We start from the raw sequence: 12792 nt of genomic DNA on the forward strand, positions 1-12792 counted from the left end.
CCACTCGCTCGACACAATATAACCGCGTGCGCGCGTGGGTGTGTCGTATATATCGGCGTCGGCGCACGAGTGCGTTTAATACGGCGCAGTCTTCCGGCATATAGAGCGGATGGATGGCGAGCTTTTACGCGCAGTAGGCGTGAGTCGCGCCGGCTACATTTTTCCCGGCGACGACGGAAGTACTGTGCTGCTGCAGAGTCTCGCGCGTCGATGGCTTTGAGAGCGCGGCTCAACCGCGAGAGGCTCTTATCGCTTTTTTGCACTATGCGCCGCGGCGGTAGAGATTGAATTTCGTGCGCCGACGAGAGCACGTGTGCGCTGACGGGTATTTAACAACGACGACGGGGAACTCATCGTCTGGAGATATCTTCCATAATTCATTCGAGGAAGAGAGAGAGAGAGAGAGAGAGAGAGAGAGAGAGAGAGAGAGAGAGAAGGAGCCAACACAGAGGGGTACAGAATGGAACTTTGTGAATAGAATTTCGTCCCATTCAGCCAAAGTTCTATTCATCTCTGGCGGAGCAGCGGAGAGAGTTTACGAAAAAGTTTACCGACGATGGTGTGAGAGAGAAAAATTCTCGAGAAGAAGAAGAAAAAAGCTGACAAACGAAGGAGCGAGGAGGTTGATTTATTAGACAGCAGCTTAATTCACGGCCGGGAAAGCAGCGAGGTGCTTGGCGAAATTCGCAATTTGTCAGACATTATAATGCGCGCTCGCGAGATGAATACCGAGTCATTTTTCGATAAAACACTCGCCCATCCAGCTGCGCGCAAAATGCGTTTAACGCTCTCGTACACGCGAATTTCTTACAGAAGCTGCAGACTGCGGCAGACGAGAGCGAGAATATTTTTCAAAAGCGTCGACTCGACAATGGCCGCGAGAATAACGCGCCGCGCGTACTGCGCTGTTTCGATAGTCTGAAGAATAAAGATTGACGTTGGCGCGCGGCATAACGAATGCTCGCCCGAGGGATATTGACAGGCAATCGACAGTTTTTCTCTCTCTCTCTCTCTCTCTCTCTCTCTCTCTCTGGAAAAGCTATGGCTTTCCCGGGCTATATGAGCATGTACGCGTTATACACATACACACACACACACACATACACACACAGAGGGATTAAAAAAAGTGCGAGAGAAAGAGCGGAGGATTTGTTTTTAGCCGATCCTATACCGGAAGCAGAAGAAGAGATTTTAGAGTATCGACGAGAGGAGACGCGAGTGTGCAGGTATTTTACGAGTGTAGACGCTCTTTAATATTCGGCGAAATATAAAAATTCCAATCTAAATAAAACGCGTCGAGAATAATAAAACCGCAGCCGCGCATCTTCTTTTATGCCAAAGAGGAGGCGAGCAAGTAGATGCGCCCGAGTAGGATCAGACAAACAAAGAGCTCATTCTCTCCTCCGTTCGCTTTATTTCCCGCCGTCACGACGCGGTGCAGATCCCGTAACCCCGTGCAAAGCGAGATCTGAAGAAGCAGGCGTCGGGAGCGAAAGAGAGAGAGGGCCGTAGTCCACTTAAGGCTCGAATAAGATAAACGCCGATATACAACGGCAATAAACGTCGCGCGCAGGTTCTCTCCCTCTCTTGCCACCCGCATACGCTGCGCGACGGAGAGACGGGGTATTATTGGCTTTTATTGGACTTTGCGCTGTTTTGACGGCTCGATTTGTTTGAGAAGGAGCTCCGGCGATATTTTTTTACCTCGAAAGAGCCAGAGAGGGGAATTTATTTTTCTTCGAGTGACTTTTCGTGTAGCGCGAGAGACGGCTGTTATTCATCTCAATAACGCTCTCTAGAGAGAGAAAACGGGTGCGCGTGAATCAAGAAGCGAATTTCGGTATCATTATTCGGGCGCTCAAGTTTTTATGCTAGACGCGTGCTAGCTGAAATTACCGGCGGGAGTACTTAACAACAGCACTTCTATTGTAAGTCGTGAATTACGCCCGCGCCGCGTATACATATTTTCCGTAACCGGCTACAACTAACGAGATTATTCTTCAACAAGTGCATGGTATAAATTATTTTAAAAAATGTTCGCACGCCGGCGAAAAACGAGCTTCCGCGAGTGCATTATTTTTTCAGCGGAGCTGTCTCTTCTTCCGTTGACACGTTACGTAAGTGTGCTAGTGTCACACGAATTCGCGATCTTGGAAAGTTCCGACCGCAAACGGATCAACGCTTGTTCAACCTTGTGCGTGTGTGTGTGTGTGTGTGTGTGTGTATGTATGTATCACCGAAACAACAAGAGAGCAACAAAGTCACGTAGTCCACGGGCTAATTTTTCACACCCCCCGACTACTATGCGCGCAAACTGGAGCAGCGAGAGACTCCCACACAATTAACAAACAAGTCCACTTCTCCCGACTGCAATATTACTGCCATCTATTGGCGAGTCGCCGAGTGCGAGACGCTCGGCTCGATTGCATTAACAGGTCTCTTCTCTGCGCTGCTGCTCTCTCTCTCTCTCTCTCTCTCTCTCTCTCTCTCTCTCTCTCTCTCTCTCTCTCTCTCTCTCTCTCTCTCTCGTAAATTTACAACTACCTGCAGCGCCGCCCGCGCGTATAAGTTCCTTGAATTCCGAGGAGCTTGCAGCAGGCGGAGATGTCTCTCGAGATCGCACGCGCGCGCACCGGTTTAATCATCGCTCGGCTACTAATTCGCGGGCCTCGGTAATTTGGGGAACTCATAAATGCCGAATTCGCGTAGTTACGTAACTATATAATGTAATTACGATGTTCGAGCGCGATTGAAAAAGTCAAATTGCCGGGGGGATTCGCGTTGTTCACGTGTGCACCGCTGGATTGAATTTGCAGCTGATGTATTCTTTTGACGAGAGTCCAGCGCGCATCAGCATGAGAAAGAAGCACGAGACGTCTACACGTGTACTCACTGCCAATTGAATCCTCCGGTAATGCCGTCCCTGAGCCGGTCCTTCAGACTCCTCTGCCTCGCCGGCCCGACACCGATGGTCCCGGGAGCAGCGCCTCCTCCTCCGCCTCCTCCCCCAGGACTCTCGGATCTGCTCGGAGAGCCACCGGGCGCACCTCCCGTGAACAGCTGCGCCATCGCTACGACGCCTGCTCCTCCGCTGCCGCTACTGCACACTCCACACTGGCCCCGAAATTATCGGCGCCGCAGACTGCGAGTCTATGCACACGATTGCGCGTATGTAGATGCAGCGGCGCAGCTTTTCAGGACAGCTCGCCAAAGACGAGCCGCTTCATCGTGTATGCGCGCACGCCGAGCTGGGCCGAGAGATGACGTGCTTCAATGGGCTAATCGGAGAAAGGGAAATGGATTTTATTCCTTCGGAGAGGCTATAGCGCACTGCTGCGCAGTCTCTCGCTCCGTGCAGTGTGAATCGTTCAGATTGAGATTGAGGCATTGTTGGCTTATGTATGTTTTGAATATCTGCGTGTTATATTCAAGCGGACGGAATTTGCTGTATAAATAAAATTTGAAAAGGTTTTCGTTCGCTTCCTAGAAGAAGCCTCGCGATAGTGCATTTTTTCAGTTTTGTAAATATCGTTTATTTTTTCATAACAGACGTCATATCGTCGCTCCTTTCAAGGCAAACGTTCACAAAGAGCATATTCCAAATCTTTACGTATAGAGTACCAGAGTAAGGTAAATTCATCCTCGTTCTGACAGGTAATGGACAGATCCTGATTCTTTGTAGGAGAGACAGGATTACATATCAAAAAGACAAAATGCATCGCGAGGAAGCTCTTTACAGAGTTTGCCATAAAATAGAACCATTTTTTTTACCACCAATACACTGATCATCGAAACCCTTAACCAATTCAAAAGAAGCTTTTCGGCGTCGGCCCAAAATGATGCGGACTTTTCTTTTCAGTCATTCCCTAAGTTCCCCTCCAACCTGCTGGGACTGTCTAGCATCCCAAACAAGCGTAGCAAGAGGCGCTCAACTTGCCCAACAAACAACAACAAACTCTGCCGAACAAGAGCGCGCGTCTCGCCCAAACAATAGCCGAACACGCGCCGCGCGCGCCATCCTCCGAGACGTATCTATCAGACTAGACTCCCGTGTCAAACTTGCAGCCGCGCGGTTTCGCCTGCCAATAGCACCTGTCCAACTGTATAATTCTCTCCGGGAAAAAGCTGCCGTCACTCCGGCGGCAAGTTGTGACACACACACACACACACACACGTGCGCGCACGCTACTATGGGCTGAATTTTCACTTGGAAAAAAACAACAAGGCCTTTTAAAAATACACGCCGCTGCATCACGCTCGTGCTTTTCTCACTTTTGCTTATTGAAAAATTGATTTTCCCACATCGCCGACACGTTTTATTTATAGCCGGCCCTGCCTATCGGCGGGGAAAAATACAGCTGGGCTGTTAAAAGCCGAATCGGAAATACAACCGGCGGGGAAAATTTAGAGCCGAGAAAAAATTAAACCCAAGGACGCGGGTAGAGCTGCTGCATCAGCGCAGCGCACGTTTTTCACTATAGCAATATTTATATAAGCCATTGACGCAAACAACCGCCGCCGTCGCCGCGTTAATAAGTGCACACACACGCGCGACTCGTAAAGCTTTATCTCTCCGCGCGATAAAGTCGCAGAATTGGTTCTGCCCAGGTGGTGTGTATTATACCGGTACACACATACGTTGCGACGAGGACGAAGAGAAACATCTTTACCTGCGGCCGAGATTGAAAAGATCCGACTGATCCCCGCAAAGGGGCTCTCGACTGCAAGTAGTACGACGGATCCCGCGGTCAGACGCAGCAGTGGAAGAAGTAGTATAACGCAAGGCGGATCAGACCGGGGGATACAAAGCGGATTTGTGCCGGGGATAGCCATAAAACACAGAGATGTGCGCGCTACGCCGTTTCACAGGAAAGCCGCGGGCCACTGTTATATTACGCCGAGTCTGCGCGGACAAGGAGGTTGTGTGTTTTTTTCTTTTATTCGCCTTTTTATTTTCGACGAAGATGTGTATCATACAGGAGAGAAAGTTCTGATGCGTACAGGAGGGGTGTATAATCTCGAATGTCATTATTGAGCTAATCCCTTAACTCGCGCATAAAGCTTTATACGCCGTAATGACCCAGATGTAAGCGCCGGCGCCCGTAACTTTTTTAATCTTTAAGATTGTCAGGAGGAATAATACTGCCAAGTCTTAATAATGCAATATGCCGGCGAGCAGCAGCGACTATATTCCTTTTTATTATATAATATACGGGTACATCCTCGAATCGTAAACTCGCGCGCGGTATCAAGAGCCGAGACGCATAATGAAAATAGTTTCCCGAGAGATATTTCGAAAAATCGGCTTCGCCAATATAGTAATGGGGATGGGGCTGAGGCACATAGGCCTCGCAGTATAAACGGATCGATAGCTACCGGCGCGCGAATAGTGGGTCAAGTGCGCGCCGATTAATTAGCCGCATTCCCGCGATGTGGCAGTCGTCGTCATTTTGCCCCCTACTCGCCGCGAGTTTCAAAGCCGTATAAACCCTGTGTTTTGTGGCCCGTTCTCGAACGAGCGTTTCGGGGGAATTTCGCGGGTCGACGACAGAGAAGCTCCCTTGCCGCGTATAATTGGCGCGAGGCGAGTTTCTATTTCACGTCCGAATCCGATTTCGTGAAATAATAAGAGCGAGGGAAAAAGCTCGAGGCTCGTGCATTCATCGTGTATAATCCGAATCGAGCGAGTTCCTCGAAAGCGATGCACTCGCGCGCGAGGGGAAAAGGGAGTAAATTATTCCACGATTAAAGACTAGCCAATCTGCATTAAATCCTCGCGGAGAGCCGTTAATGCCGTCCGACATGAATATAAAATCGTCGAATTGACTCGAAAGAGAGCGGAAGCTTGCATTAAAATGTAAATAGAGAGAGGACCGGGCCCTTTCGCGGAGGAGCAAAAAGAAGGAAAGCATAATCGTGCGGCGTACGTTTCGTGGGTTCGCGCTATCGATCGTCGCACAGGGTAGGAGAATCGCGGAAGCCACTTAATGGCCAAACTCGTTACAAACAGTCCATCTTATGGCCGTCTGTATGTCCGCGTGTACTACTGCAGCTTTCGCATGCATGATGCATGCTACGCGCGTTACTCGAGGCAAATGAATTCCGGCGCGCGCTTTTTCTCCCTCTCGCCGCGATTTACGTAAGACACGACGTATTTGTCAAGCCCTTTGTGTGTCGCGCGCGCGGCTTTGTAAGCTCGAATCAGCGATAAATCTCTCGCTCGGCAGCTTATCCGACGAACAATCCTTCCATTCTCGGAAATAATTTAGAGCGCGCGGGTCGTTAGGGAGGAAACTTTTTTCTTTATTATTACGAGAGAGATCCAGGTAAGATCGACTGGAGTCGAAAACGCAAGCGGTGTAATACACATAGCAGCTCCGAGCCATCACGACTGGCGATCCATCCATGATTTCAATATTCAAACTATGCGTGTCCCAGGGCCGACGGATAGGCGCGCACGAGCCTCTTCGCATAAAATAAACAGCCTAATGCCGAGTGCCGGTATTGACCCAGAACCGGAATTTTCGCGGGGGAATCTCCGCATAAATATCGCGGCCACACTGCTGCTGCTGCTCTCGAGTGTATACGGGCTCGCGCGAGAGCGAGTGAAAAAAAAACGAGATCCGAACGAGTGTCCGCGTGCATTAATCATCGCTCTCTGACGCACCGCGTGTGCGCAAGGTCAAGTACGCGCAGCCCCCCTCTCTCTCTCTCTCTTTCTCTCTCTCTCCTCGTGGAATTTTCGTGGGACGAGCCGAAAAAGAGACAGCGCTGCGCGGTGTGTTCCTGCACGGACGAACAAAAGACTCGTATGCAGGGAATGCAACAAATGTCTCGGGGAAGTGAGTATGGATTTTTCGCTCGCGGCTCTCGAAATAGCCGAGCTTGTAACGATTTACGGCTCTAAGTAGATTTTCGACTTTTACGGCTCTCGTCGATTATCCTCGCGGCTGTATATTTTTAGAAGTAGTCTCGTCGGGGATAAAATTAAACGGTGCAACATTATTCGCGAAATTCTGTAGCATCAAGCCTATCTTTGCCATAACTCGCGAGAGAGTATGCGAAAAGATGGAGATTAAGTTAAACTCGGCGAGCTATCGGAATTCTTGCCTCGTCGGCGAAAATTCTACCTTCGTTTTTTGTTAATCCGAGTTGAAAAGTGCGCCGATACGTCGTTCATATTCGCTGGAGGCATGACACGGCTTTCCATTCGGACTAATAAAAAGGAAGGACTGGAAAATTCTGCTGAGTTGCTCTTGGTTCGTACTTGCGAGTTATGGTTAAACGAAAGATGAACGCGCGTTATAAGATTAAAGATCAGACCAAAATTATTTCATCGTTGTACAGCTATCATGGCTTGAACTACATACGACTGATATTTCGCACGCTCGCTACATCGTGCGGCGGATCTTTTTTCCCCCGTACTAAAGGAAAACAAACGAGGTCGCGCTGCGTTTTTTTCCCTCTTTTCAGTCTAGTCGCGCGATGTTCATTTGTACAGCGGCGATAAGACGCGCGCTGCACGCTTTTCGTTGCACGGCGGGTTTTTCTCTCCGAGATAAGATCGTCGGTTGTTTTTTCATCGAGCTCGGCTCGGAATTCCTCCGCTCGGCGCTTTTTAATCAATTTCGCCCGCTCAACGGGACGATTCTCCGATACCGACTCGACCTCGGGAGAAAAAATCCCCCGAAAGGACTGCGTAGAGGGAAAGAAAACTCTCGAAATCGGAGGAGGCGACGCGGCGGCAGAGCGTTCCTCTTAATCCAACTTCAATCCAACTACGATGATACTTGGGAATTCCGGCAACTCTGCAACTATTTCACTCTCTCTCTCTCTCTCTCTCTCCCTCGGGCGACAAAAGACTCGGAAATACTTGGCGCAAAACGCGCAACTATATACCACGTCGCACATCCGCTCTCGAGGGTGTTTCCACCGCGCAGAGAAAGGGAGAAAGAGCGAAGAGCAGCTAATATTTGCCTCATCAATCAAGCCTCCCCCGCCGCCTGTGTAAGCTCTTTTTTCTTCTTCTTCTTCAAGCTGCTGCCGCTTTTCGAAGGTGAACGCGTGTGTGTGCGCGCGCGTCGGGGCTCCATTTCCAGACTCTACGTGTCCGGTGTATTGATAAAAAATTTTTTTCCTTTTCTTTCTTCTCTCTTTCTCTCTCGCTCTCGCCAGCTCACGCGCGAGCGCCCCGTGTTTACACTTTATCGGCCATACGTGCTCCGCTACTGAATCTAAAAATATTCACTCTCCGTTACAGATAATCTTCAGCGAAAGAAGAATAAGAGAGTTTGAAAAATTCCGAGAGAGGAAAGATCAAACGTTTTTCTACCAACATATGAAGGACAGCTAGTGGTATAGCGATCGAAGGACAAATGCAGTTTGTCAGTTGCTCCTACATCCCTTCCTTTCTCTATCTCTCCTCTCTCTCCGCTCATTCGCGCGCGAGACACTTGAGATAAGGCAAATTTATGCAAGCGACTGCAGCGGCAGCGAATCCGCAGGAAACCCGATTTTCCCAAGCCTGCAGCTGCTGCGGAGATGCGCGTCGAATCTCCCCCTCACTCGAGCTCGTCTTACGGGCCGATAAAATCCCGATGGAAATTCGCTTCTGCTCCGCGCAGCCGTAATTATTCCAAGCGATCCACTGCCGTAAAGGTGAGCTGTTGAAGGGCCGTGATAGACTTTAAGGTTTTACTTCTCTCGTGAACGTCGCGTATCGATAGACACCTAAACACGGACTATAATCTGGCCGGCCGAAAGTGGAGCGAGCATTTTCACTCCGATTAAAAGCAACTTTCTCATTCTTGTTCGCGTGAGGAGAGAATACGAAAACTTTGTAATACACACCCCTGAAAAATCCAAAACTCCCTAATTACCGTGTGCACGCTCATCTTTTCAAAAAATCATCATATGTTTCCACCCCAGAGTGACGTTGAGTGTTCGCACATACACACACATATCGAGTGTTAACGGCGCGCGTCATGCAATCTACAGAAAAATCAGCCCGTTCAACGATGATACGCCATCGCTATAGCCGCACTCCTCCCTGAATTTGCCTACGAAAAATTTAAAGAGCAGCGTCACATCCTTAAAGTGCTGAGCCTCACCTCCACCGCGTCATCCGAGCGAGAACGACGCGCAAAAAGGCGATAATAGACAAACAGAGACAGCAGTCAGCTATCACGACGACGACGACGACGGCGGCGGCGGCGGTGGCGGCGGTAGCATATCGAAAAAAGGGGGCGACCTTGACGTCAGCGACCCCCAACAGCGCGAAGCTCCCTCTCCCGGAGCGAGCTTTTCAGCCCCCCCGGCAACAAGCCCTCCCCCTGCCATTGTGCGAGGATTGTTTCGCGAAGTAGGCCGCTCGCGCGCGCGCATCCGCCACAATCAAATTCCCGCGCGATATCTTGAAAGAGAAAGCGACAGGTATGATGATGTTGTTCTCTCTCTCTCTCTCTCTCTCTCCCTCTGGCTGTAGTGTGTAGATGCAGGCGCGTCGATAGGCGGAAACGAAGCAGTTCAAGGCCGCAGACGGCGGCGGCTTACGTGTCGTCGACGATTCTCGTCGCAGTCGCGCACGTCGACGAAAAAGCTCATTAGCCAGTGACAATTTCATTACACGGCCGAGTAAACGCCCGACGCGTCGTCTCTCTCTCTCTCTCTCTCTCTCTTTCTGTGTCCATCTTTATTAGCCGTATGTGTACGTGTGACTATGTTGCAGCCGCGAGAGTTTTGTGCAGTGTGTCTTTAATCGGGTTACGGCTAAGCCGGACGTGTATACGCGCGCAAAGAGTGAATGAGAATCGATGATGATGCGCAGCGCACGGAGAGTGGGGTGTATATATAACACTGCACTGCATACAGCGGAATCGCTTTAGTTGAGAGAGAGAGAGAGTAAGACCGGGAGGATTTACGGGAGACTCGGATTGAAATTTTCAAGTGTGTCGGAGCGCGCATGTGGCTCTTTCTGTCTTTCGAAATAAGCATCGCAAGGAGGAGAGAGTTATAGCGAAAATTGATCGACGCAGAGACGGGTTTTACGTCAGGAGTATGAAAATAATCCAGGCCTCTATGATGGTATAAACTTCGCCGGGTGTAGCGTGTTTTACTAAGCACAGAGCGATCGCTGCGCTATTGAAACTAATTTCTTACCTGCGCCGTAGAAATCGAAATAACAATTCAGGCAGTTTTAGCATGAGCGGCTGTTTCGGCATAGGTGCTACTTCCATCTTGCGAGCCCAAAAGTGGTGAGGGAAGTGAAAAAGCGCCCGTGCGCCACCTATCGTCGCTAGCCAGAGACTTAAGAGTTATAGAGCTGCCCAAAACGGCTTTGCCTATACACATATAGCTGCGCATAACGCTTCTTTTTTTCTCTTTCAGGAAGGCACGTTGTTCAGTCGAAAGCGCTGACTCGGCACACGGCTCTCCTCCACTGCCTCGATATATAATACATTCGACGACGACATAAGAGCCGGCGATAAATTCCTATCCGGAGAAATCGCGATGCACGTGTCGCCATATTGGATTAGAGCTAGCCTGCGCGCGCGCGGACGAATCCTCTTAGCGATTCGCAGGCGCTCAAGGCCTGCCCCTTTTTTTGTGCCGAGCTCGCTAATTGTAATCTCGCCTCGCTGCGACGATTTTTTCCGGGAAAGCGAAAAACTTGGGTGTATCGCCTTTGTGTGAGTGTCTCGATCCCTCGTCACGTAATAAGGAGAACACGGTATAAGGTGTACCAAAGAGAGAGAGAGAGAGAGAACAAAAACGAGAGGATCCTCCCCTCGCTCGGTATAATCCGGGAATCAAACTGCCGGAGTCGCACACGAGAGTGAAAAAGCGCGTATCCATAGAGGCGCGCGCGGGGGGTCTCGCTGAATCCACAAAGAAAAAGCGAAAAAAGCTCTTAGGCGCGCATCTCTCGATAAAAACTTTATCCCCCCGAACTCGCCAAATCAAATCTCGCTCGGAGAGGGAGCCCACCTTCGACGGAGGCAGAAAAACACACGCACGGGAGTAGTGGCGCCGGAGAGCGGGTTTACCTTCGGAAGAAATTCGGAGAGGGACGAAATTAACGGGGCGGCGACGTGCGTTGTGTCAACTCTCTCTTCGCGTCGTGCCACGTGCGGAAGGAAGGGCAGACACCGGACGTTGCCCGCAAGAGAGAGAGAGAGAGAGAGAGAGAAAGGTTGAAGGTTGTACGTGATACAGCTCGATCCGTGTGTGCGGGGACGAAACTACTCCGGAGTTTACCAAGACGTGTCGTTTATAGGACTAATCTTAGCCGTAATGGACTTCCGGATATAGATACGTGTTTGTCTATTCTGTTTGGGTGTATTACGGAGCTTTTTTCAATTTCTCTCGTATCGCTTGTATACTCTAATGAAATTTCGATGCAAAGCGCCGAGAGATTTCCAAGACACGCCTCGATAATCGCGCGCAGGTGTGTACCGTGTATTCGCAAACGATGACTCATCGCACTCGAACTCGCGAGCGGCGCAACACACCCCGCGCTGACCACAACCGCCTTATTCCGCTCTTCAAACACATCGGAAGGCCGCGATCGATCTCCCTCTGTCGACGAGCATGAAATTATCGAGCGACTCTCTCTCTCTCTCTCTCTCTCTCTCGGTTTCCGCCGAATCTTTGCGGGATCGGGAAAGTGGGCCGCGTTAATGAATTTCCTTATCAAATCGCGGCCTCGCGCACACCTCCGCCTCTTCCGCTGCTGTACTATTATTATCTACTCGGCCGATCGATGTGTATATAATATACACGCCACAGACCAGTTTGCGCGCACAGGACACACGGTGAGCGGTAATGAGCGCCAGCGAGTATCATTGTCGGATACGTCGGTACACGCCGGGACAGGGAATGTTTCATCCGACGGCTCGTGTAGCGCGACGCTCTCGGCGGTTCTCTGATGGAAACGCCGGCGCTGGATGTAATTAAACGGTTTGTTATTAGGATTATACGATAATGCACGGGGGGAGCGATTGGGAGCTTGCTTGCGCGTGGGATTCAATTATACGCGCCAAGTGCAGCGGCGAATTCGGGTTAACGCTGATTGCGCCAACGTTACACACGCAGGAGCGTTTCGCGAGCGAGGAGGAAAAAAAATAGAGGAGCGAATTTCGATTCGGCCAATTTTCCGCGCTGACGCTCGCACTACACACCGATACGATCCACGTATAGGTGTACATTCGAGCTGCCCCGGGAGCAAATAACCTCATCGGCGCGGCGTCTTCTTCGGCCTGGATGATTCCCGGAGATGTGTAAATAAGCCCCTCCAGCGGCCGGTGATAAACGATTTCCACTCCCACGCCCTGCTGGACGACCCCTATGTGTGTATACGGACGCACACGAGGCGCGAAACCGAGTGGCCGAGATAGAGGGAGAGTCCGGAGAAATTAGCGCGCGGGAGCAGGGCGAGGATAATCAATGCGATGCTACTGCGATCCGCTCGTTGTCCGGTCGCTCCGTATCAGCTGTGCGTGTCCGACGAGCGATGGCTCAATTTCTGCGCTAGGCGTGAGCTCGTGCGATTTATGTATAGTGGTTATAATTTTTCTTTTTACGCCAATAGTTATCCCTCTGAGATATACCGTAGATCGGACAAGAAGGCGGAAAAAGCTCCAGCGCGGGAATATAATTACATAATGGCCGAAAAAGTTGACAAATGAAGGACTCCCGCGGAAGATTTTCCATCGATCGATCATCGCCCCCCGCGGCAACATCTGAATTAATCATTGCGCGCGCAGATATAGAACCAGAGAAAGATTGCGAACT

General features: G+C 50.4%; 1 protein-coding gene across 5 annotated transcripts in view; it reads right to left on the bottom strand.

The window, feature by feature from the left end:
* LOC100121136 (TLD domain-containing protein 2) overlaps window positions 1-12792 on the bottom strand; it is a 110944-nt gene that overhangs the window by 84151 nt on the left and 14001 nt on the right. The window contains exon 2 of one of the 5 annotated variants that reach the window (XM_016982493.3): window positions 2894-3278. The exons of the other annotated variants lie outside the window; for them this stretch is intronic. Within the exon in view, the coding sequence (XP_016837982.1) occupies window positions 2894-3069 (176 nt within the window). The 5' untranslated portion in view covers window positions 3070-3278. The remainder of the gene's footprint in view (window positions 1-2893; window positions 3279-12792) is intronic. 5 annotated transcript variants of the gene reach the window in all.

The sequence above is a fragment of the Nasonia vitripennis genome, chromosome 2 (assembly GCF_009193385.2).
Source record: "Nasonia vitripennis strain AsymCx chromosome 2, Nvit_psr_1.1, whole genome shotgun sequence".
NCBI lineage: Eukaryota > Metazoa > Arthropoda > Insecta > Hymenoptera > Pteromalidae > Nasonia > Nasonia vitripennis.